Source organism: Gavia stellata, chromosome 2 (assembly GCF_030936135.1).
Source record: "Gavia stellata isolate bGavSte3 chromosome 2, bGavSte3.hap2, whole genome shotgun sequence".
Taxonomy (NCBI): Eukaryota; Metazoa; Chordata; class Aves; order Gaviiformes; family Gaviidae; genus Gavia; species Gavia stellata.
This window is the reverse complement of record NC_082595.1, coordinates 77,599,457-77,625,704: the sequence shown is the minus strand read 5'-3', so window position 1 is coordinate 77,625,704 and position 26,248 is coordinate 77,599,457. Positions and strand designations below refer to the sequence as shown.

At 34.8% G+C, this 26,248-nt stretch overlaps 1 protein-coding gene across 1 annotated transcript in view; it reads left to right on the top strand.

The window, feature by feature from the left end:
- Positions 1 to 26,248, top strand: part of SENP6 (SUMO specific peptidase 6) — an 83,738-nt gene that overhangs the window by 23,023 nt on the left and 34,467 nt on the right. Inside the window, 7 exon segments of the mRNA XM_059832991.1 lie at positions 4,995 to 5,058; positions 5,425 to 5,446; positions 5,729 to 5,849; positions 12,145 to 12,246; positions 16,960 to 16,980; positions 22,349 to 22,419; positions 23,991 to 24,136. Of these exon segments, the coding sequence (XP_059688974.1) occupies positions 4,995 to 5,058; positions 5,425 to 5,446; positions 5,729 to 5,849; positions 12,145 to 12,246; positions 16,960 to 16,980; positions 22,349 to 22,419; positions 23,991 to 24,136 (547 nt within the window).

Here is a 26,248-nt window from a genome sequence, read left to right as displayed (position 1 = left end):
TTTATTACCTACTCACATTAGTAATTTGTTTTCATACCTGTGAGTTATGCAGAATCTTATCTGGAAGTATTAGATAAAAGAGTAGTTGAAAATTGATTTAAACTGGAGGGTTTTTTGCTTACCCATTCTCTGATACCATTTCAGGCAACTTCTCACTCCCTCTGAACAGCTATATGTTTTAAGCTGCCCACATATTTACTTGTGGTAACACCTTTTTTTTTCTTAATGGCATTGTAAGCTTTGAGCATTTTGAAATACTTTGTGTATTTTGCTTTTCTGATACGTTTTTACTTTGTATTAAAAAATACCGACAGCAGGGAATCTTTAGAAAACAAATTATTTGACAGTAAGTTATCCTTTTCTTTCTATATTCCCTTTTCCCTTAGCAGAACATTTCAAAGATTAGCAGCTTTAGTTCATAGAATTGTTCCAGTACAGAGCTTTGTGCCCCCCCAGTATTTTGAGCATACCGTGCAATAAGTATGTATTCTTGTGATTTTTTTTAAAAATGTCATTCTTATTTGCTATGGTATGCTGATACTTACTAGCAATGCTTGTAACTTACTGCATTTCTGTGTGGAGAAAGCTGGAAGTCTGAAGCAAGCATCTGAATGCATCTCATACTTGTTGAGGCACTAGCATTTTAGTGACTCACCTTATCACAGCTTTTTGCCCTCTTAATGGCAGTCACACAGTAAGTTTGGTTTGAACTGGCCCAGGAATACCATTCTAGCACTTAAAGGTTTGGCTGTATTCTTGAATTACCCCATGAGATCTGTGCTAATGATGTTGGTCAATACTGTATATCTGCCTGGATTATCTTTCCTCAGTGAGATGAACACAAAATATGTGGCTAATGACCTCCTACCAAAGCAATTTTTAGAATAGGTAGGTTATTTTAAAAAAGTGTGTCGTTTAAGTCATTTGGGGAATTAGATGGGCTGTTTCATAATGGTAAGGTGTTAAGTAATGAACACAAAAAGAGTAAAGAACTTTTGTAAACTGAAGAAGATTTGGAAAAAATAATGATCAGCCAACACAATATGTATATTTTTAAATGCTGCTAGAGTCGATAGTTGGCATGGAACTAGAGTTACGGAAATTCAGACTGGTAATTGACAAGTATCATATCCCAAAGTAAATGCCTGCAGATAATCTTCCGTCTACTTGAAAGTGTAAAACTAACATTTTTGATGATTTACAAGATTTGATCTACTTAAGATAGCAAGCAAGATAGCAAGCAAGATACTTAAGATAGCAAGCGACTTGAGACTTTTTATGCTTTGTACTTGGAGATCACGCAGGAGAGGAACTTTTATGTAGAACAACAGAAAAAAAGACCAGTTGGTCAGTTGGACACACTGAAACCTGTGTAGACTGCCGCAGAATAAATGATGGAAATTATGTGTATCTTACGTAGCAGAAGACATAAAAGGATAAAAGACTTATGCATACATGGCCAAAGTAATATATTAATTAAATTGATTTCTGAAATTAACATGTTATAAGATGCTTACTAGTTTTACAGATGATTGTTCTTGAAGTGTCTTGAATAATTAGTATTTAATTCCTTTTTAATATCTGGGTAAAAGTTTTTTAAATGTCTCAATATGCCCCACTGTGGTTTTGTAAACTGAGGGGCCCAGTTTTCTCTTGGCTGTCATACTGGTTTGTTAATAGTCTAGACTTGGGCCTTCCACTGAGTTTTGTTCAATAATAGCCTTATCAAAAAACTGAATACAAATAAATGGGCCTGTCTAATTTATTTGCACTATGGTATCCTTTCTTAATTAACATTTTGGTTCAAAAAGTTTTGGGGTTTTTTTTCCTTTTATTTAGGGGGATAAACTGCTTGTATTCCTGACTGGAAAAGCAATGATACTTCTTTTTTCTTTAATTTCTTTTTAGCTTTTTTCCAATACTTTTTTCCTTTTTATTCCTTTCTCCCACCCCCGCCCCCCCCCCCCCCCCCATATTTATATAGATGGTTTATGCTTCTTTTGTGACCCTGTTAATAAGGCTCTATAGTCTTTAAATTGATAAAAACCATTTTGTTCAGAGCCTCAGATCTTAATTTTTAGCAGTTTCAGTTAAGGTTATTTTTAATGGGATGGCACTGTGCATGAGTTGAATAATACCACTGCTTCTCTTGAGCCTCTGATATCAGGGCTTTTTTTTTAGTGTGCTGCCTACCACCATGTAATTTAAAATAAAGAATGTGAAGTGCACTGCACTGTGAGGGGAAATATGTCAGCCTCCTGTGTTTATATGTAAGAGTTCTCAGAAAAATTCCAATTACATTTGAAACGTGTCTGGATCAGTTAGTAGTTGATAGAAATATGCTTGCAGCTCATTGGTGTGTAACCTCAACGATCAACAGAGGTTTAAAGTTTGGATTGCTTGTAGATAGTACATGGTCTATTAAACTGAGGTATCTAACTAGCTATTGCACAGTTCTTAATGTTTTAAGACATTAAACAAATGGTAAGTGATTAGATTTAAGTAAACCATATTTTTTTTTCTTGTTCAGTGCCTAAATTTGAATGCATAATTATGAATTCCCCTTTGGAAAGAACTCTGTTTACCTAAACTACTTCTATTTTTTTTTCTTAATTTTAGTAAAGACTTAACTTTCATTTGTTATAAAATTTTAATTACAGTATTAAAAAGTTAAAAATTATTGTTCTAATGTGAAAATATCTTTCTCTGTTTCCCTGGTTAAAAGTTACAAAGTGTGGAGGTACAGACTCCTCCCAGCAAGACCACTGAGTTTTCCTTTCATTAGTGTTAAAATTTTATTGTCTGGTATGTCAGAGTGTGGTATAGTGTTTTTTTTCCCCTGTCTGTATAAATTGGATCTTTTAAGCAGGCAACTGTAAGCATGTGATACATGAGCAAATAGACATTACTCAGTTGCTATGTATTCTGCTCTCTGAAAAAACAGCTTTTCTGGTACTGATGCATATAGTTTGCATTCCTTAAAATCTAAAAATACTGGTTCTTTAAAAACATCCAATTCCCAAATATTTTTCTAGTCATGTCATCTTAGTTGCATCCTAAGAGTTACTCTTGTTCAGTTTGATTTAAGGATTTTTTCAGTGTTTTGTTCATTTGTAGTCTGTTACCTTTTCTCTCACCCACCCAAACGCCTTTTGTTGAAATGGCTGCAGTACTGTGGCATCTTGAAGCCATAAAAGTATAGCCACTGTACAAGGCCATTTCGAAAATCATCATGATTTTTGTACGAGCTGGAGCTGAAGAAGGAAAATGTATCTAGAGGTTCCATGATCTGGCTAGATCAACACAGTAGGTGAACGACAGAGCTGCAGGTACCATAGGTTGCTCTTCATGTCTGTGCTGCAGTGTTTTATATATTCTTTAGGATCTGGAAAATTTCTGAAGTCATTAAACTCATTGTCTTCTGATGAAGGGTTGAGAAAGCTCAGTGAGCCTGCCTTGAAAGAATAATCTCTTATGAAAAAGAGTTTAAAAAAAAAGTTGCAGTATTTTAAAATTTTAATATCCATGGATAGTCTGTACAGAAGTAGAACTATACAGTTTTGTCTTTGTGACACTTTGTATTGGAAATTAGTGATGATCCACTACGCTGTTCATTTTACCATTATGCACCTAGAATTGTTGTGGTCTGTAAATGAAAGGAAAATAAACCAGTGCCACTGGCTAGGTGTTAACATTTACATCATTCTTCCCATATCAAATAAAACTGTGCGCACAATCTTATCTCCTGAACTTTCAGGGTCTGCAATTCTCACCCTATGAGTCAAGAGCTTTTTTCTTTTATGTGATGTAGGGGTATCTGTATAGCATAAGAAGGAAGAATAAATTGTAACATGAAGGGAAATCTTGTGCATGGAAGAAGTTTTTAGGAAATTGGGGGGGGGGGGGGGAAGTACTGAGTGGTTACTTTATATATAAAGAGCTAAAGTCATTATTGCAGTACATTGCAGTCAACATGTCATACCTGCAGCTAAGAAGTGTTTCCACCTTCACCTCCATCATTGTCTTCTGTAGCTAGCTGTTCCTTGGAACTCCTGGCATAATTGGTTGTATTCTTAAGTAATTTCTGCTTGAATGATCTTAATCAAAAACCCCCAAACCATGCAATTACATGTTGGCTAAAAGTTAGTTATATTATTTTGTTGCAGCTAAGAGAGGAGTAACCTTATCAGGATTGATGAGAAGGGATTATCTGCAGTTTGCTTCTCCTGGAAGCAAGAGTATGCTAGCCTAATCTAGCTGCTGTCAGTATAAAATGTATGATTGGGGTTTTAATTTAAATACTTAAGATTATTTGAGGATAATTACCTATTACTGAAAAGGGTACATTTTCACAGTATTTTGGGGTGGGTTTCTTTTTTTTATCTTCTTCCTCATTTTAATAGTTGAAGATTACAGACATAGACGTACTAAAGAAACATTTTAATGAACAGTTGAGCCAAATGGAATACGCTATTTTTAGGAAGACGTATTTTGGCAGTAATCGGGATATATGGGATAAAATTTAGTTATATGCAAGTTCTGCTCCTAAAGCAGTGTGAAGTTTGCAGTTTTAAACCACATAATTGAACATTGATATGCATGAACAAACTAATGCTATGTTTTATAGGTTAATTTAGTATTTGACTCAATTTATGCATAGGGTTGTATAGAATCTTTGATGTTGTCAGTAACATTGCCATAACAATATTAAAGGTTCAATAGTATTCTATATTTTCAATTAATAGCATGCTTTTAATTTTGCTTTTTGTGAAATAATTTGTTGTACAGTTTAAGTTCAGGTTCACATACTACATCTGGATCACTACATTGCCCAATTTATGTTCCTGTTGTTCTGGGCATATATATACAATGTACATGTGATACATTTAAATTTAAAGAGGGAAGAAAAACCAAGCCCTTTGTGTGTTTAAAATGTTTTGCTAATGCTCTGTTGCATTACAATGTATCTACTTTTCTCTCCCACATCTATCTAGTGAGGCAAATCTGCTCAGCATAGATGACAGCGACGGACCTTTCAGTCCTCATGAAGAAAGGAAGGTAAGTACTCTGTTTATCTCATGGTGAAAATGTATCTTTAAAGCTTGCTAGGTTCTTAAACAATGTTGCATAGTCATTTGTGCAGTGATGAAATGAAAGTTTGTGTTGATTTAGCAACATATGCTCAAGCTGTTTATCTGTCTACCCTTAATGTTTTTGTTCCTCTGACTCCTATAGATCTTGTTGGTTTGTACAGTATTCTGAAAATATGAGCATGAATAAGTAGTTTTGAGTTCAGACAATTATCATTAATGGGGTTATATTTTTAATTCAAAATATTAATCATTATATCCCATCACTGCTTACAGTCAGATTCCCAATTTTGTATGCATAGGGGTGTGTGTGTGTATATACATATAAAAGGAGAAGATACATAGGCAAAAGCCATGTGTTCTGTGGTTTCTTTTGATGTGTACTGAAATAGCTTACTACTGCAAGATGCTTCATAATACTTTGAAAATATTAATATTTTGGTTAGTAAGGAGTCCTAGTGAGTAAGGGTGTAGACAGTATATTTTACATGAAATTTGGTACAAAAGCAGTCTGAAAGTGAAGCCAAAGTAATATTTACAGAAATATTTTGTAATTATTTTTTTCCTTTTAACTTTTATACAAGTATTTTAATATATGTGAATTCTCTTGTTACAGTCATTTCGTTGTCGACCTGGAGCTGTTGGCACCAGTGGTGATTCCATAAAAACATATGCAAGGCGAGGCAAAGCTGGAAGCTTGAGACTTTTTAAAGGGAACTCAATTGGCCTCAACATGATGGGAAATAGCAAGAAACTGAGGTATTACATTTAGTTTTATGTTTACTTACCTATTTGGTCATTGATATAAATCAGTGCTAAATGTGCAGAACTAGATTGTTAAAGTCTTTCCTCTTCCAAAATGTTAAATAGCACATTAGTAAAATACCAAAAGATTATTAAAATAGAGTTAGAGCATTCACTGGCGTACTTGTCAGTGCCTTACCGATGTTGTCTGTGTGTGCTATTGTTTCCTCTATACGGTGCTAGCAGGTAGAAGAATATTTCTAACATCCCCATCAAGAATTTCTTCTTTCCATGACTGTGAATTGCCAAGGTTAACTAAGGATGCATTTTCTGTTTTCCTGACTGCAAGATACAATTTGATTTAGGAGCCATGGACTATTCCTTTAAAGGATTCAGCAAATATCCATACTCCTACATGATCACTTGAGATTGTCACTTGCATTTAGAGCTGACAGGAACAGTGGTTAAGTATTCAGTGCTGCACTTGCTTGTTACTACCATCTCTAGCTTGTAACAGACTGACCTCTTTATTTTGTATATAATAAAAAGTGATACGTTCATGTAACTTTCTCTGGGAGTGTTTCATATTGCTAAAGTGCACTCAATTTGGTTACCTTTGCAGGAAGGAAAAGTTCGTAAGATAGCTAGCTGAAGTTGGACCGTCATCACATATCTAACCCATATGTAGCTGTATGAGGGATGTCTTTGTCTTCATTCTTGCATGCTGATCTGTAGAGCATTGTTTGTTAGTGGGACTGTCTTTATCACTTGAGATATCCTTGAAGTTTGGTGTGATGTGTGTCCTCTCCTGCTGTTCTGATCTTTGAGCCTGATGTACAGGGAACAAATCCAGAATTTCCAGTCTGGACTGGTGGTCCATCAGTTTGATAGAGAAGAACAAATACAAGAATTGTACATACTTCAGTTAAAATAAGGACTCTTCTTGCTGTTATGTTGTAATTGTAACCTATTCTCACACACTAATCTATCTTGTTGAATTTCATAACCTAGATGACCCTTCACCCGCTATCTTAACCAAATGTGATGCATACCACTCTAATTTAGTTTTTCTGTAGCTTGTGGATGGTCTTAAATCCATGCATGCTCTTAAATTAAAAAAAAACAAAAACCCCACAAAAAACCCAAAACAAAACTAACCCCCACAGATCCTGAATTTTCTGATAAAATGTTAAGAACATTTTCTTGGTAGGGACCACATTGCTGTAAGGATCACATAAACAATAGCTTACTAGGTGAATGAAGGATATTCTTATCCTGCATTCTTTTTTTAGTGGCTTAGTTTTGACAAAGAACAGTGAAACTTTCACTGATGAGTAAAATTCTGCACTTTTAATAGTTTAAGTTACTGTTATTACCAACATGCCATTGTATAGGGGATTGTTTGGGTAAATGTAATGTATATTTGGAACAGTAACTACAGGATATTAAGTATTATATACTAGGCTATTTTGAATAAGCTTAAGTGTCTGTAATACTTTATTTACATTTTATTAAGTTTTCAATAATGAACTTGTCTGAAGAGTCATGATTTCTAACTCAGTGTTATATTAATGAAGACAAAAAAAGGCATATAGACTTCCTAAGAGTATTAATCTTTCCCATCCCAGTTTAAAAATTCACCTCTGCCCATAGAGTTTTGTTGTATAGGGTTTGTTCATGTAAACGTAAACCAAAATCACTGCCTTCCCAATGTCCAATGAGACAAAAAAGCAACTATTGCATTTCTCTGTATGTTTCAGACCTGATCAAATCAGATCCATAGATCAGACATGATCAGACATTTACAAAAAAGATTTCACTGAGTTTTTGGTGAGAGCGCACCTACATTTTCCCTCCCTTACTTTGATGGAAATACAGACAATGTCCTGGGTTTTGAGATAGCCTAATAGGCTGATGTTTGGAACTTAAAAGCTTTTTTTAAATAAAACAGATTTCATAACGGCAGGGGTTTTTGTTATAGGTTAAAAGTTGTGTCATGGCACAGGGAGGGGTCTGTTATTTTTCAACATATTCAAACACTTCCTTGGCAGCTCTTGCTAACTCTGAACATGGATACTTCCTTCCATCCCTTTTTTTAATTCTTTTTACATCTACACAAATTAGCACAGTACTTCATTATCCTTGATTTATTCTACGCAAATGATGTTTTCTATTTCGGTCTTTAATTTTTAGTGTACACAGCAGATTTATATGATTATATCCAGGTTTCTGGCTTGCTCCTCTTCAAATTGACCAGTTCTTATGGAATCATCCAGGTTACTTCCATTCTTTAGGATTCTGTTCTTGAATGTGGACATAAAGATAAAAATGCCTGTTATAAGTTTGTCAGGACTTCTTTGCTCTGTTTTAGTAGTGAAGAAGCCCATGCATGTACATTATATTTGTTGTTTGTTTTGAGTATGCCTAGCCATTTAAAATATGATTCCTCTAATACTCTGGAAACTAGAATTTTCTTCTGTCTGGCTGTGGGATTTGTAGTGAAATCCAACCTTACTACATAATTTTTCTCCCTTTTCTGTTAAAGCAGTTATACTTGACTGTGTATGTGTGTGTTTTTCTTAAGTTCCAGAGAGGTGTGGGTTTTGTTTTGTTTTTAAGGTAAGTAATTGCTGAGGTTTTTTTAGACAGTCTAAACATTTAGTTCAGACATTCTGTTACTTGGATTGGGACTGCCTTCTATCGACAAATACTACATTATAAACCTAAGACCTAGTATGCTTTATAAAATTCAACTAAAAAAAGTAAAATCTGTTGCATGTATGTTACCTTACTTAAAGGTCATGTATTCTGCTTTGAAAGCAGGCATCCACCTTCTGACTAGTACTGAGCTGAATTTAATGGAAAATATAAGTATCCACCTTCATCTTAATAAACTGTCATTAATGAAGGAATTTAGTGGGGAATAATGGATGTATGTAGGCCACTGTGACTGCTGTAAACACTTGATGTTTGATTAAAACTCATACTACCGACATTAACTCCTTTTCAGATTTTGGTCACTAAATCTGCTTGGAAATGCGATTATGCTATAAGTTATTATCTTGATTTAATACCTTAATTCTGATAGCATTACGTCTTTCATAACACATGTATCACAACAAAATCTCCAAATCAGTAAAGGCTTGTTATCTAGTCACTGTCTGTAGTGAACGTTGGTGGTGTGTTCACTTTGACATGCAGCACAGAAGGTGCTTAATACTTATCCTTTCAATATTTGTATTCTTCAACTAGAGAAAATTCTGAAGGTTGATCGTACAGTTAAGTATAAAAAGATCAGATACTTGAGATTCTTGAGCTATTCATGGTGATTTTTATCACAAAGTTGAAGTCTCTTTTTTTTTTTTTTTCCACCTTGTCTGCAGAATAGGGCTTAAAAACTCTCCAGATTGGTGGGGTTTGGCTCAAATTAGTATTATTGTAGTACAGTATTCCCTAAAATTCAGGGAATGAGTGATAGGAAGAAGGGATATGCAAGGACAGTGAGAAGAATATTTCCCTGTACATCTCCACTTGCATGTACAAAAATTTAAACCAAAAAGTTATCACCTGTTATCCGGTTAAGCAAATCCAGTTATCAAACCCATATTTAATCTTAATAGTTTTGTTGTTGTTTTTTTGTTAATCATGAGGTCTTACTTTAAATTGCTCTTATCTTTGCTAGTTTTCAATAACTTGTGTCAAAATTTCTCACATTAAGTTCCTCTTAGATTTTTTTTTGTAATATTTCATAAAAAAATTACTTGATGAACAGCAGAATTAATGTAGTCTGTAGTTGTGTCCTGTGTTCCTGAAATGTCATGCTTCCATTACTTCTAGATCCATCCCTTTGCCTAGTGCAAGATTCCTCTGTGCTTTGCCTTCTGAATCTGTGGCATTAAGAATTTCCTAGGATTGGTGGATAGAATGTGATAGTGTAACCTTGTTTTCATCAGAGCCTAGACTTTAAATGATTCTGTGGTTTCTCAGATCACGTCTCGGAGACATATATCATTAATATATTGTAAGCTCTTTGAGACTTCTAGAACATTTGTTCTTTCAAGGAACTTTCTGACCTTTACATCACCCTGGTTTTAGTGTTGTATGTTAAATGTCTTGAAACTGTACTGAAACTTGCAAACCCAGATTTCAGTTCAGATGTGCCCATTTTGCAGCTTGCTGGAACTTTATGATTAAATTTCTGTCTGCACTGGGTATGGTCTATTCAAGGAACAGGATTATAGAGCAAATTGTATTTTACAGCTGTCCTACTTGGAAGCGTATCTGACACCATATGAACCATTTAATTGTGCCATCTAGAACAGTGTGCCTTGACTCAAATCTCATCACCCAGCAGGCTGCGATATTCTATTTCAGCACCTACTGGAGTTTCTCACTGCTTGAGTGTGAGGCAGAAAGCAGAAGTGCTGCTTAACAGTTTTTTGTGCTGCAGGGGCATAAGACTTAGAGTTTTCCAATCATGATAGTTTGGCAAAGCTCAGATTCATAAAATAAAATTATAAAACATGAGATAGGTGTGCTTATAGACTTGCTTGCTTGTTTAAACTCCTTAAGTCTTAAGCATTTGAGAAGGCATTCATGCACTCTGCTTGTGTTTTCTTTTCTAGTATCTCTTTCAAAGACATTAAACTGGAAGCCAGAGGGGATTTGAGACACCCTTAAGTATTTAGAGCAAGTAGCTGTCAGCTTTTTATTTCTCAGGTGACAACATTAAACAGAAGATTGACTGTAAATTAGTCTGGGTGATGACTGACCAGCAGGAGTTACATAGTCTTGATTTGGAAGCTTGTGGGATAAGTGTGTTTACTTTCAAGAGGTTGGTGACTGCATGGGACGATATTAGGTTAGTTCTGAGGAAGTTGAACTGTTAACTCAAGACATTTATGATGTTTCTAAACTTCATATTCTAGAAAAGAGAGTTTTACCATTTGGTTGCTTTTGATAGGTCTTGTTCTGTTATGTTCATGGTTATGTCACTATCAGTCAGATCATAACAGTCATCTTTATGATCTGTCAGAAATGCTCTGAAAGCTTCTAATAGTGACTTATGATACTTGATATAAGGCTCCCAAAAGGGTTTGTAGTGCTAAACTGAAAAGAAATTTAAAAAGCAAGCAAGCTAGCAGTTTGCTTACTTCCATCTTTTGGGGGAATGTAAAGGAAGGATTAGGAATTGGCTGTCAGCTTTTTTGGGGAGTTTTGGTACTTCAGGTTTTTTTCATTGTTCATAACAGGACAAAAATGAGGAGCAAAACTTCTGCTGAATAATATTTCTGAAAAATATTTTGAATCAATCAGAATCTTTTTCACATTATTTTATTTAGTGCAATTAAAATTTCCAAGCAATTTTACAAGCAAAATTTAAGCATTTTATTTCCATAATTTGAAACGGTTTGCATTGTCAACATGCTGTCTGTTAAAAGTTCCATCTTTTTTGAACATTTCAAATGTAGTATTGTGTGTCCTGTCACAGAAGCATGCAGGATAATTGTTAGGTTCTAACAATCTTCGAAGGAGTGCTATATTACTGATCTACCATATCTTTGTATCAGCTTTTACTAGAAACAATGATGGTAAGTAATCTTCTTTCCAGAATTACTTGTTTTACATAGTAATGAGATTAAAGTGTCAAAGGGCAAGAAACGAAGCAACCAATGAGATGCTAAAAGACGTTGGTGAATATACTATCTGTGCAGAGTCCTGCTGAGATATCTGAGCACCTGAGAATCCTCTTTTCTTTTCGAGATGTGAGTGTTGTTTCAGTTACCAGCCATTTTACATCCATAAATTTTCTGTGTTTATTTTCCCTTACGAGTAGTAAGACGAGAGAAATTCCTGAATGTGCAATTCAGTCTGTTCACATGTTATGCCCTTTAAGTCATATTAAAGAAGTTTAATATTATGCCTTAATAAAATGTGTGGATGGAAGTATAAAATTAATTATAAATTATTAGAATTCATTTTAAAAGGCAGTGTCTTTTTGCAGTGGTGGGGTTGAGTAAAGGAGAGCTGCTTCACAGTGTTTTGGATGGTGATAAAATTTTAAAAAATCTTTACCTTTTCTTCCAGGAAAAAAGTAAAATTGTGTATATTTTCATTTGTCTATTTTTATTCTAGGACTGAATGTTTTTATGCTTGTCAGAGGATCCTAACAAGTTGATTCAGAAATGCTTTGTTGATTTTTTGTTTTGTATGGCTGTTATTGTAAAAGCAGGACATCACAGTTTTTAGCTAAATCAATGTACAAATACACCAGAGTCTTTTCTTAAACCATTTTTCTGTATGCTTGCAGTGAAAATGCTCAGAATATGTCTTGTCCTGTAACTGTGGTACATGGTAGACGTTTTCACCATGCGCATGCGCAGACAGCAGTAGTAAAAACAGCAGCCCAAAGGTAAGACTGCATTTGTTTCTCCAGTTGTTCCCACTGTAAAAAGTCCTTTCTGGTTTTGTATGTAATGGTTTTCCTTATGCTATGAAGTGTTTTAAGGAAAGATGAGTAAATTACATGGTGCATTTATCAGCTTTGGTCTTAATTACTAAAGTTTCATAAAACTTACCATTTAGGGCTTACATAATCTTAGAATTTACTTATTTTAAAGCACCCTATGACGCATATTCAGTAGCAGAGCACCTGCTAATGTAAATGTATTTAGAAAATACTTTGAAATGGATAAACATAGTATGCAGTAGAAATTCATGTAACTGACATGTTCATCAAATACTAATTCACAGAAACTCCAACTTGTATAAGATCCATCTAAAGATTAAGTTACAGATCTGTTGATCATATGTAGTCTGTAAATACAGCATAAAACATATAAACTGGGACATCTCACAGAAGCAAGGTTTTGCATGTATATAAAGAGTTGTTAGAATGGATGAATGGAAACGGGGGAATCTTATTCAGCTATGCTGAATTAAAATTCATTGTTTTGAAAACTTAAAACTACATCAGATTTCTATAAACTGCAGGGTGTTTTTTTAATTATTTTTTTTTTTACGGGCTTTTCATACCCAACGTGTCACAAACATATGAGCTAACCATTGCTTTAAGGAATTTTCTTTCAAAATTTGTCCATTCAGAGCTCCTTTTATTTATAAATTTCATGGATTTCCACCAGCCCACATGACTGCTTCGTCCTGTCAGCATTTTGAAACCTCCTTCTTCTGCCCCTTTTTTTTCCTCTTTGTTTTTTAGTGTAGAATTTTTGGGGTAGTGGGTTCATATGTAGGCATCATACTCTTTTTCATCCCACTTCCCTCACTTTCATTTGCTATCTTCAGAAAAACAAAGCCTGTATATTAATGTGAATTAATGATGTGATCCAAACATGTATTAGGGTAATCTGGCATTGAAGAAACAGACTGAAAAATGGATTTTTGCAGTCTTGTCCCGGAGGACCTATACCGTTGTTGCCTCCTTCCATTTCAAACTCTACTATCATCTGTAGATGGAAAATAGCATGGACATTTCCTTCCCCTTAGTAACAGTGAATGCAGTAGAGGAGATCTCCCTTTTCTTTGTTTCTTCCCATCATTGCAAGGCAGGGATCACTAAGGAGGATTGGCAGAAGTTTTCCTGCGAATTAAACTAAAAGATGGGGTTTATATTATCAGTGTGGTTTAGGCTGAACCACCTGTGCTCCTTTCTTCTTACATGCAGTCCTTTTTAGAATTTTTTTGCTCAATGTTCCATTGAGGAAAGCATGGGACATCTCTAAGCATTCATGCCCTTACCTTTCACTTTTTTTTTTTTGGTAATTCTGAGAGGTAAAATCTTGATCTGCAGTGCTAATTAAAAGTATTTGAAGTAAGCAAAATCATTTGAGACTGCTCTTTCTTGGATCTCTGGATGTTAACCTTAAAAATACTAGTGTACCAGATTAAGCTTTGTTGTGAGATGGTTCTTTGAAAGAGCCACTCAACATGGATTCATTTTACCTAGATAATTGCCATAGGCTTCTTCAGCATGCAAGAGAATCTGCTTTGGAGATTCTGAATCTTGACAGGATGTTAGACTTGCCTGCTTGCCTTTCTCACCTATGGGACTTGCTTCTTTATAAGCCTACAATGTAATGGTGGGGGGGGAAGTAGTAACTGCATATGTGTGACATGCAGAAAGAAAACTAATGCATAATACAGGCAAGCTGAATATTGCATGAAGTAATTGGATAGTAGTCATCTTGAATGTTTCTAAATATGTTTTCTTTTAGGGTTGTTATTGTAGTTCATTTACATTAACAACAGACAATTAACTCTTATGCTAAGACTGTCTTTGGAGTTTCAAAGGCAGGAAAGAGTTACAACAATTCCAAGCAATGCTTTGCTAGTGCAGGATGTCAGAACCAGCATGATCTAATTGACTGAGGGTGAGCTTTACAGAGAAACAGTGCAAAGCATATTTAATTCCAGTATCTTTTGCCAGTTGACTCAATTGACTATGTTTAAAAGCTTCTAAATCTGTTTCTGAGTTAGAGGATTGAAAATTAATAGAATATGGCCTCCTATCATACTTTTTTTTTAATGAAAAAGAAGGGGGGTCTCAAGGCCTATAGAGTGGGTAATTTTTTTTGATCATGTATTTTTAATTGTGTGGGAATTTTTTTTAGATCTTTTTTGCTAGTTTTTACTGACATTAGACAATAGTTGAGTTTAAAAGTAAATTCCGATAGTGTCTCCTCAGAGGGGAGTATATGTAGAAGAGCTGGTAGCATGGAAATTGAGTTCTAAGGTGTTGGGATTTGTTTTCCTATACTAATTTACAGGCAACACAAAGTTGCATTCTTTTACATTGTTTGCATTTGTAGAATTGTTCATGGTATGGTGACCAGTAACAACATCGGAAAAATAGTTTTAACTAACACAATATATTGTTCTTAAATCTATAGTGGATTATTGAAAGTGTAACCAAAAATAAAAACATGAATAAATTAGTTCTGAGCAGATTTGAGTCTCTGGCACTGATGTTATAGATTCTGTTATTTATACTGGGTTCTTTGGGTGGGGATGGTGTCACATGGGGCAAGCTAATTATGAAACTCTGTTGTAATCTGTATCAGGTTGAATTTGGAGCTTGTGATGTGTACTGTATTTCTTATCTCTTTCTCCAACTTTTTTGCACATGCATGTTAATTTAAATTCTGGCTGAGTATCTGTTGCACTCATATTTAAAATATAAGTTTCCAGTACAACAAAATTGGGCATTTCAAAATAATACTTTGATAAATACTATTCATGTTTTTTTCCAGTGGAATCTGGGGAAGAAATTAAAATTTGTTCACTTCTGATACAACAGATTTTCAGATATGGCTTAGCCTAGTGTTGTAGGTGGTTCAAACTATTTTGCTTCATTTAATAGACGCATAGTTCTATCTTATGCTATTGACTGTCCTCTAAGACTTGGCATTGGAATAGCATGTATGTACAGCATGTCTAACAAATCTTATGCATGAGCTGCATGAAGCAATTCGTAGGGACACTTCTCATTATAATTCCCGGGCCTGTCCAGGATTCTCATTTCTTAATTTTTCTGAGATGTGAAAGTGAGAATTCTTTTAAATGCATTATATTAATATGGGATTTTAAAACAAGCAAGTGAGGCATCTAATGTAATGACAGTGTACAGTGTCAGGCGTTCTGGAAACTTTTTTCCTGCCTTTAAGGTTCCTTAGCATTAAAATTCATAATTCTTAACAGTGTGACTCTTTACAGCACCTGTAAACAGTTAATCCAAGTTACGTATTAACTGTGCCAAGGATACAAAGATACTGGATATGGCTCCATACAGACATGGCTTGGATCTGACTGGATGTATAAACTCAGATGTGACCAGCACAAAACCAGTGTTTATTGTCTGTAAAGGCTAGCTCCAGTTGGAAGCAATTTTTCCCCACTTCCACGCAGCATTGGCTGATTACCCCCACCCCAGTCTAAGTTGCAGTGGTCACATTGAGTTTTGTTCCTTTTACTCTCTTCCCAGAGGACTGTGGAGATAGAATGTGTTTTCATACTGCGCTCTGTAGGATTATCAGGATTACCTTCTTACCTGGTTTACTTTCAAGCCTGCTGCTCCTCTGGGTAACAGAGAGTTAGAGAGAGGTTGCTGTATTCTTGTGAGTGTTTTGTTTGTGAAAAGGAAAGGAGAATGAGTTTATATATTACTCTGCAATATCATTACTCTGTTTACTTTGACTAAAGTAAAATAGGAAACAGTTTGAATTTGTTCTGTTTTAGAATGGTGTCAGTGTAATGCATATACAACAGAAGTTTGTTATGCTTTTGATATTTGGGAAGAACAACCACATAGGTTAAAAGCTTACAGCATTCCATCTTGCAAGTTTTGAAAAGGCAGGAGAGCTAAAGATACTGTTTTCAATTTGTCTTTGTGCTGTGCTTAGTTAGATCTATTTTTATATCAGTCTTGTTATACAAAGAACCCGAGTTGTGAACACCAGCTACATTCATTGATGTTAAAGGAGACACTTCTGAAACTAGTGGCCCTAATTCTTAAATGTTTTTGGAGATTCTTTTTAACCAAAATCTCAGAAGAAGGCTGGTTGCTTCTGTTTATCCTTCTCTATGCAGTAGCTGATTGCATGTGCTCTCCTAAATACTGAAGTAGTGCTTTCTGAATTTTTTTCCTCAATTTAAACACTTAAGTATTTTTTGAATAGTTGGAAACAAGTTGTTATGTACATTTGTTTTGTCGTCTTCTGAATGGCAATCAGGGATTGGAAATGAGGCTTGATCTTAATTAATGTATTAGGATTCTGTCATGTCAGGTCCTACATGGCAGTGAATTAAGTGAGACCACCAGGGTGAGTTCAGAATTAATAAAATTTTACACGTTGAAAAAGAGGCAAGACAATGTACTATTTAGACCAGTAACTGTTGCTGTCTGTGAAGTAACATTTGTTTGTGCATTTATAATTACTTTTACAAAAATGCTGTGAAAAATAATAATGCTCATTTGAAAAGTAGTCCAGTGAGTGCAAGAAGCAATGAAACAGTTACAGTTTATATTTAATAACTTTTGAATTTAGTGATGTGCAACACATGTGGGGCTCTGCATCTTATGTTTTTTTTTCTTTTTTCATATTTTAAGCAATCTGGACCGAAAGGAAAGGTAAGCTTACTGTTGATGAAATGAGCATGGCAATGAGCATTAAGAAAATGAACTGAATGAGTGCTTTATCAATGGTAGTTAAAGAATATTCAATCCAGTCAATCATATGTGCTCATGTGTGAGGGAAGTTGGTTGGTTTTGTTCTGTTTTTGTGGTTGACTTACTCCCTTTTACTAATAAAGGACCTTTACATCCATCTCTAAATAATGCCATGTTAATGTGAACTTTAGGTACATTTCCACTGGAAATTTATCTATCTATTTTTATATCCAATGTGAAAATAGATAAATTCTAACTTTCTCTAGAATTTAAGAATTCGCTGCTAATTCTTTTAATAGAGCAGCAAAATTTGTGTAATAGAATGGTTCTGAATCATACCTTAGTAGGGTGTTTAACAGCTTTCACTCTGTCATCTCAGCTTGGTTTGAATAGCATTAAAGGTTTTTATTGCATTACTGTGTACATTCTGTTCATGAAGTGTATATGTTAAAGGAATTAACAGAACATGTATAGCAAAACCAGGCACACTGTAAAGCTCATTTCTCACTTGTTCTGCATCTGTTTTACTGCTGTTAATATTTTGTTAGCAATATGAAATACCATACATTTGTTTTTCTTTCTATATAACTTAAATTTATATGTTAGTGTAAATGTTTTGTTGTTAGTAATGAATTTATTGAGTTTTTGTAAATATCCTGTTTATGTAGGTGTTTTTTGGCAGTATACGCTTGATATCAGGTTGAACTGTTTAAGCAGTGTCTATGACGTTTAACCAATAATGATATAAATAACACAGAAATCTAGTGTAGATCTGTTCTTTGTGAATTCAGGATTTTCTAGATTTATTTCAAATTCAGTAGTAAAATCAAGCCTTTCTGTTTTACTGCCTTTTATTTCTTAAAAGAAATATCAAAGAGATACTCAACAGTTAGTTTTGGCCCTCTAAGAAGGGATTTGATCATCCTCTTACTGCCTGGGCTTTGTGTTCATGTATTTTTTCCTGTTTTTCTTTGTGCTGCATTTATGTTATTAGTTAACCATTCAGGTGTTAATGTTTTTAATTTGGTACTGTGTGTCATAGGAAGACTAGGGTTGAGTTGCATGCTGATGATCTTAGTTTTCCCTTGGGGACACCTGCTGCTTCATAATCCAGTACTACTGGATATGTTCTTTTTTCTTTCCCTGCTTTTTGTTGCTGTCCTAGCAGGGGTGGATGATTTAGCCAGGAGCTGCTAAATTTAGTTTTAATCATTACCATCATGATAAGTGCAGCTGCAACTCCTGACTTTCTGGGCCAAATGGGGCTACTGACCTGCGTACTAAAAACCCAACTCCCTGTGCTGCCTCTTCTCTCTTTCAGCCTTTGACTTTTGTACTCTGCTTTTCCTGTAAGACACACTGAAGGTAAATCTCACCTCAGCAGCATGGTGCTTCCTGTCTTATCATGCTTTACTCTGTTTTTGTGTAATGATGTAGAATTGAACAGCCTGCCTGCGGTGGTATACCTCCAAGTAGCAGTATACAGAGGCAGAGTGAGGAAAGGCTGTTCGGAGTTGGTGCAGCCTTGTACACACATGGTATTTCTGATGTGGCTTGTACCAGATTGTGGGTAGTTTTGAAAGCTCTGATCTAAGACAGGACTGTATCCTGAATTCCCAGATCCAGATGTTTCTTTAGGTTTACTCCTTTCTGGCATAGACAGAAATTGTTGCCCTGTCCTGCCCGCCCCGCCCCGCTTTTTTTTTTTCCCCTAGAGAAGAAATTTTAATATGAAAATTTCACTTTGGCTGGAGGCTGTCACAGAGGTTTGTCTACCAGCTCAAGGTGAAGATAGTAAGGTCCAATTCCATCAGCAAAGGAATATGGCAGTAATCTTGAATGTGTGCTGAAAATACTGAATCAGTGACACCGTTCTGTCTGGACAAAACACATTTAGTCAAGAATGCTATACCATTTAGCTGTTCCTGTTAAGATGTGTCAAAAGTTCAGGGCTCTCCGCAGTCCAGACTACTTCAGTATTTTTGTCATGTCCGTTGCAGGATGAGCCTGATCTTTCTTGGTCTTGTAATTAATGTTTTGCTGTTTGATGCTTTACTATTTCTTGAGGTTGCTTTTATCAAATGCTGCTGTACCTCCTGTGTACGTAAAGGTATTAAAATCATAACTGCTTAGAATGGATGAGATAAATGAGATGCCTAAAATGGTTTAATCTCTGAGCATGGGGCCTTGCTCTTCAAGCAAAATCTAAATCTCATAAGAAAAATTTTTAGGAAACCTAACAGGCAAAGAAAAATTTGTGTATTTTTAATATTTACTGGGATAGCAGGAACAGCAATCAATATTGTATTTCTTGTTTTTTCTATTAGACACAGTATGTAGATGGTCTGGCATCTTGATCTGTTTAGCTGTTTGACCTCTCATTTATTCCTTTTGAAACAGGAGACTATTAGTTTAAGTTAGGATTTAACAGCAAGAAGGGATTTGTTCTGAAGTGCTTCACGTTTTTAATCTCTTAAAAGAATTTTTTTTTTTTCCAAATAGTCCTTTCAAAGATAGGTGTCATGTTCGATTTAAAAAAACCCAACTATAGTTTCCACTCTGTTTCTGCACTCACATGCAATTAAACAGCTCAGTGTACTAAGTACTTTACTGGAGAAGGTATCAATGGATCTGCGGCTGTTCAAATGGCAACAAACATCGTGCTGAGCGGAGAGGCTTCATTTTGTCATCTGTAAAAACTTTGTGGTGGTGGGTTCTGCCTTTTTTTTTTTTGCGTGTGGGTTTTTCAGGATAGTAAACTAGTAGGAGGTGCTTCAAGTTGCTGCACTTTTGTGGGAGGGTTGTTACTGTCTCCAAGAAAGCATTTTTTTCGGCTGAAATCTACGATTAAGTAGTGTTGTAAAATTGTCTTTGCTTTTGTTTCTAACTCAAAGCAACTTCAAATCTGACCTTGATTTGCTAACCAAGTAAAACTGGGTTGGGAAGCCTCAGTTGACTTAGAGCTGGTTTTCGTAACTTAGGTTTGGGTGTTACTGGTTAATTGTGAGCATACACGTAAAAGTCTTATCTTGTGGGAGAAGAAAGATAGTAGTTTTCTGCAGGCCCTTGCATATTCTTGCAAGTGGTTGGCTATTTAATAAGTATCAAGTCTATGCTGATAACACAAAATTCAGACAAGGGTAAATAATGCTACTGTATTCCAATTCATTGTCAAAAAATTATTTACCAATATATGTTGATGAATTTATTATCTTAAAAAGATAAAGATATGTTGCACGTTAAAAATTTAATACAAACCTATATGAATTTTAGAAGAAAAATCATAACTTAAAAATGTCCAGAGACCTTGAATTGTCAAACTAATTTTTAAAAGAAATTTTACTATTCTAAATCTACCGTATTGTTTTCATTGCTTTCAGTTAAATGTCAAATAGTTTCAGTATTGTTTTCCTTAAATATCAATTAAATGTTTTATATTTAAAACATTTTACAGAAAATAATTTTTCTAACAGTGGTTATGTTCAAAACAAGACTTACTGTTATGAAATACTACTGGAAGATAATTATAACGTGTCAGACAACAGATCACGCATCCATACTGCGTTTATATTTTTCAAATCTCCTATAATACTGTTAAGGGTTTTTTCTGTCTTTTAGAATGTCATTATCATTGGGTTTGATATTAACAGCTTCTCATTATGTAATGATTAGTTTGAGCTCTGCCTTATATTTCCACCAATTCTGCCTTTAAAGTAATCACTTGTGATTTGAATTTTTAAAGAAAATGTTCAAAAAAACCATACACAATTCATGAACAAATATTCATGTTGAATTTCTGATTTTGGTTCAGTTTTTGTGTGTGGAGGCATTCAAAAAAACTTTTGGGGGGAGCAGGATTGTTTCAGAAACATGTTTGACACAATCAGTAACAAGTAAACCACTAAATCTGTCATCTGTGATGTGCTTGTGGGCACTCATGGTAAAGTACTGTGACATCACTACATTCTGTGTTGCAATCCAGCCACGCTTGTTTCTCAGTCCTTCCTTCTGCTGAGTTTTCCTTCATGCTGCAGCCCCTCAACACAATAAAAAGTGTTTGTGTTTAGTAGTGGGGTAATACATTTAGAGGGCTGGATTTGGTAGGAAGTATCCCAAAGGGCATTGTAGATTAATCTTGTACCAAAGATGTTAGTTAATAATAAAATATAGGAAAACCCTGAGAAATATTACCTAGAAATGCAGAAAATTCAAAGGTTTTATAATTTGGTGCATTAGGAAATGCTATGCTGAAAGAAATAAAAACTTATGCCTAGTGCCGAAGTCTGCTTCAGCCGTAGCCAAATTTTTGTCGGGTGAGTCTTCAAAATTTAGCTTTTAGTTTGAGATGTTACTGCCTACAGCTGTTTTCTTTGCCCCCTTGCTGCTGATTAATGTCCTTGTAATCAGAGGTAGCAGTATGGGATGTGTGTGACCTATTTGCAGCCCAGTGCACTGGCTTAACTTGCCAATAAAACCAGTTTCTGCTGAAGTTGTTGGCAAGGCCTCCTGTGTTTCAGGTGCATGCCATCTTCTGTTATAACAGGATCAGTAATCTACAGCTGCAGAGCAGGGTAAGACAGCTGAGAAAGAGAACTGCCACAAACAGTAACTGAGATGTGGTGAGCTTCAGGAATCTTAATTTGGTAGTAGCACAATTTGACACGCTTGTGTGTAAACTGAAAATATCTTTCAGGAGACTCAAAAAATCTTACTGTAATGATTTATATTGCATTAATTTGCACAAAAAATGTGTGATATGTATATTATGCAAATTATACCAAACAAAAGTTTTACTATCCACTAATTTGTCTATATTATTATATTTTAAAAACAAATATATAGGAACTATGTCTTCTCCTGTCTTGTTCTTTTTATTTTTTGGCCACAACAATTTTTGACATCAGATCTCTTTCCTCTGTTTTGCATCTTCTCTTCCTGTTCCTGTGGAACTTGCGGAATCTACTTTTAATATTAAATAATAGTTGTTTCTATTTTTGGATTTTAAAAGTATCTATCTTGTACTTCATGAATGAGGAGGAGAAGATGCAGGCTTCAGTCTCTAAAGACTTGGTTCTGAAAGTGAGAGATGCCTGAAATACTGATTATTATCAAAGGGGATTTAGATCAGAAACCCTTCTAAGACCTTTACTGTAGCTGTTCCTAGCATTCTGGTAATATTTTTTTAAGTGTACAAATAGCATGTAATAGGAGAAGTTATTTATTTGTAGCTTTCAGATACATTTCAGGTTTATTTTGTTCATGTATAATTGTGGCTAAATTATAATTGCGTCTGTCAAAAGAACAACCATATATCTAATTTATTTTCCAGAAAAGAATACCCCCCTCAGCTTCAGAAAGTAGAAGCAGACCACATTAGGTTGCCACGGTCTCAAGGAGTGGGTAAGTTACCTTTAGAGTTCTCATTTCTTTTAAGCAGCATAATTTCTTGAATACCTGCTTTGGACGGTGTGTTGCCAAACTTTGTGTAACCTTTAGTATATCTATTTATATCCTTATACCATGTTATTCTAGATTTATACAAGTTTGTGCATGAAGGGAGGATTTTGCCCTTTTTGACAGATTTCTGCAACCTGGTCAGTCATGTTATAATTAATTTTAAATTAGGCTTCAGTTATTTTAAAAAACAACTGAAACTGGAAAAATTTAGAGTCGTAAAACAGTTGGAGTTGCAACAGATCTCTGGATATCATCTAGTCCCAGCCCAAGCCCCCAGCTTGTTCTTGAATTATTGATGAGGAACTTCTGTAGCACTGTTAAGTATGTGCAAAATGTAACGTGGTAAATAACACTTGGTATGAAGTATATTCAGGCACTGAGGTAGTGAGTAGAAGAGCCAGCATCAGCACTGCCCTGTAGCTCAACTGAAATATACTCTTATATTACTGGTTAGAGCCATTGATGGTGATGCAAGAGAGAAAATATAATTTGCTTTGAGGTGTGGAAATTGTGAAACTGGAAAAGAAAAATCACTTGTGTTTGCTTGAGCTTCATCAGTACGGATACAGATACAGTCTGTAAACCTGCTTGCTATTCAGCTGCTTGACTATCTACACTGGCCAGCTATTCTGCTGTGCCTTTTTAGGTTAATGTTAAGTAGAACTTCATCAATTCTCACAGAAGTAAGTTAACCTAGAAAAAACCCACTTATTATTGTTTCCTTTTTGAAAACAAGTCATTCTTTAGTTTTGAGATGTCTTCTAATAGTAGGATGTTTGTGAGACTATCAGTATGCGTATTGAAAAAGTGTTCATATCTGTTAAAAAAAATACCGACTTAAAAAAGTTCCAGTATGGAGACTGCAATTAAACTAGGGAGACTAAATAGCACTTTAACGTTAAACTGAATTAAGGCACTCTTGTACAACATACTGCACTACTTAAAAGAAAATCTCACTCTGTACATTGTTGGTTTAAATAGGTTATGGACTTCTTTGTTCCTATTCTCTTTCAGTATTTAAATGAATGCCCCAATATAAAACAGGGTATGGCAGTATAGTTCACTGTACTGCTGAGTCTTGTGTTGAAGGAATAAATCCTAATTACATGGAACATTTTGAATTATTCTAAAGCATTCACCAGCCGTCCTTCAGTGAAAATTACTGTCAGCATAATCTAGCAGATCCCCTCCTACTTTTGGCAGCATTGTAGTTGTTGTGAAGTTAGTATAGATTTTCAAGTCCAAAGCCTCCTCCAAAGATATTAAGCTACAAATTGTCACCAAGAGATGCTGAAATTGTATAAATAAAACAACATTTTCAAAGTTACTTTGGGGAATTTTTTCTTTCATACAACAAATCATGAGACACTTAAAGCAGTGTAGGTTGTTGGGTGTTTAAAAAGGTGTTTATGTTTAGTTCAAGTTAGTGTATATGAAGAAATAAATTGATCATAATTTTAAAAGCATATGAGTAGATATTTCTTATTAACATTTTTGCATTTTTCCCCTCCTAGACAGTATAATGGAAAACACAGAAGAGTCAGAATCAGAATCAGAATCTGAAATTAAGAGAAAGGTGCAACAGAAACGTCACTGCAATTCATATCAATCTGACTTGACTCTATCTTCTGCTACAAAAAAATGCTTAACCCAGTTAAAGGTGGGTTAGATTTTAAAAACATGTAAACTTCTGTTTAACTTTAAAAGTTGATGCATATTTTAAAAAAAGGCATTCAATTGTAAAGTAAGTTGATATTCTGAAAATCCTCAGAGTTGGGAGAAAGATTTACATAATTAAATTTTAAAAAAGTTATAATGATAGGGATATTTAAGTGTTAATATTCATACTAGCTATGAAATAGTTATTTTCTGATTTGAGCAAACAGGTGCTGCACTGGAAAGCAAAACAACCTGTGTTTAAATTGATTGGCTGGTCAATAAACCAGAGACTGATAGTTTTGGTTTGCTGTGTGTAAAATAGAGGAACAATATTTTACTCTCTTGACTTTTTTTTTTTTTTTTTTTTTGAAGTGTCATGATTTTCTGTACTCATTGTAGCAATAGAGACAGAGGTACTTCAAAGATGCAAGTACTTCTTACTAAGTTGGTCTCTTTCTTAGTGAAACTAGCACAGGCATCCAAATGGCATTCTCTGGTCTAGATGCAGCCAACCAGGATGTTTTGTCTGGAACTTTTCTGAATATCAGATGCAAGATATTTTGTAAGTTCTTGTAAGACTCTCTGTATTTCTTGTAATTTTCCCAGGTTACTATCGAAGATTCATAATGCCTACATACAGGTCACACTGTATGACTATCAAAGTAAAACTTCCTGTAAGGAGATCTTGGTTAAAAAAAAAAATAAAAAATTGTTCTGTGATTATTATATATAATCAGCTTGTGTTTGCTCCTGTGTGCTAGAAAGTAAGCCAGACTGTATTTCTTTGTTAGGATGAAACACTTGGTACTACTCTTATGCATTTCCATATATAGTTAATTAATATGTTGCTACTTGGAAATTTTAATAGCTGAGTTTTTGTCAGGCAAAGTGCAAATGGTTTTCGTGTTACTAGGCTGTAACAGGTTGCACTAATTGATAAAAATGTACATAGTTTGTAAAGGAAGGAGGATTTTCTGCTTCATATGTGCTTACTGAAAAAAAAGCTGAAAAATTGGATTCTGAAACTTTTAGAGATAGGGCAGAGTATTTGTATAGGGCATATAGTATTTGTATTTTGTAGATTTCAAAGTTAAAAAAAATGCTGTATTATACAAGTTATAAGGTAGACACATTTAGGTAGAACTCATCTACTTAAGCAGTCATTTATCTTAAAGTCTAAAAAAGAGTATGCCCCTCTTAATTAACACTGCTACCCCTACCATCAAGATGCAGGCTCTCAAACCATGGAAAGGAAGTTGGTTTTAAATTTTTGGTGTGTGGTTGAGGTAGAGGGGTGTAGTTATACTATACTTAAGATCCTTCAGGTACGATTGGTAGCTTCTGTTGAATATTTTAATGTCTGATTGAAATTCTTCAATGTGATTAGCAGTTTCTTTGTAAAAACTACATCCTGTAACTTAGCACTGAGGCACAACACTGGTTTTCATGTCACTTGCTGTCTTACCCCACCACTCAGGTTTTTAAGGTCTGATACATTTTATACGCTGGGGTTTTTTGCATTTGTTTCACTATGGTATGTGTAGCTTAGTTAAACTGCTGAAATTTTTTAAAAATAATATATTCTTTTTATATGACTTTTGTCTTTACATTTGTTTTTAAAATTACTGAAGATCCCACACCTGAGGAAGTCCTCTTTACTGGAAGGGTGTTCATGTCTAGGGATGGGGAGTGCAAAATGTGATAGCTATGTTTTGAAAATAGGTTCAAAAAGGTTTTGGTGGTATTTATTAAACGTCAGTAGTTAACAGTACAGTGGTTATTTCATTTGAGCTCAGTGCTCCAGGAGACAATAATATACATTAAATTTCAGTTCTAGAGGTGTCCCATATGCAACTCAGTACACATTCAGTAGCTTATGTGTTAGTATTGAATCCCTTAGACTTAGAAGTCCAAGCTCTGCACTTGTGATATGTAATTAAGTGGGACCTAGTACATGTGAGAGGAACAAAACACATCTCTGTCTTTGCAGTGATAGGATATATTTTCCCTTGTAGCCCATGCTTTCCTCTTGAAAGTTTGGGGAACTCCTTTTCCTGGAGTCCTGTTTTCTTCTCTGAGATACTGGACTCTAGAACAATATATTTCCTCTCCT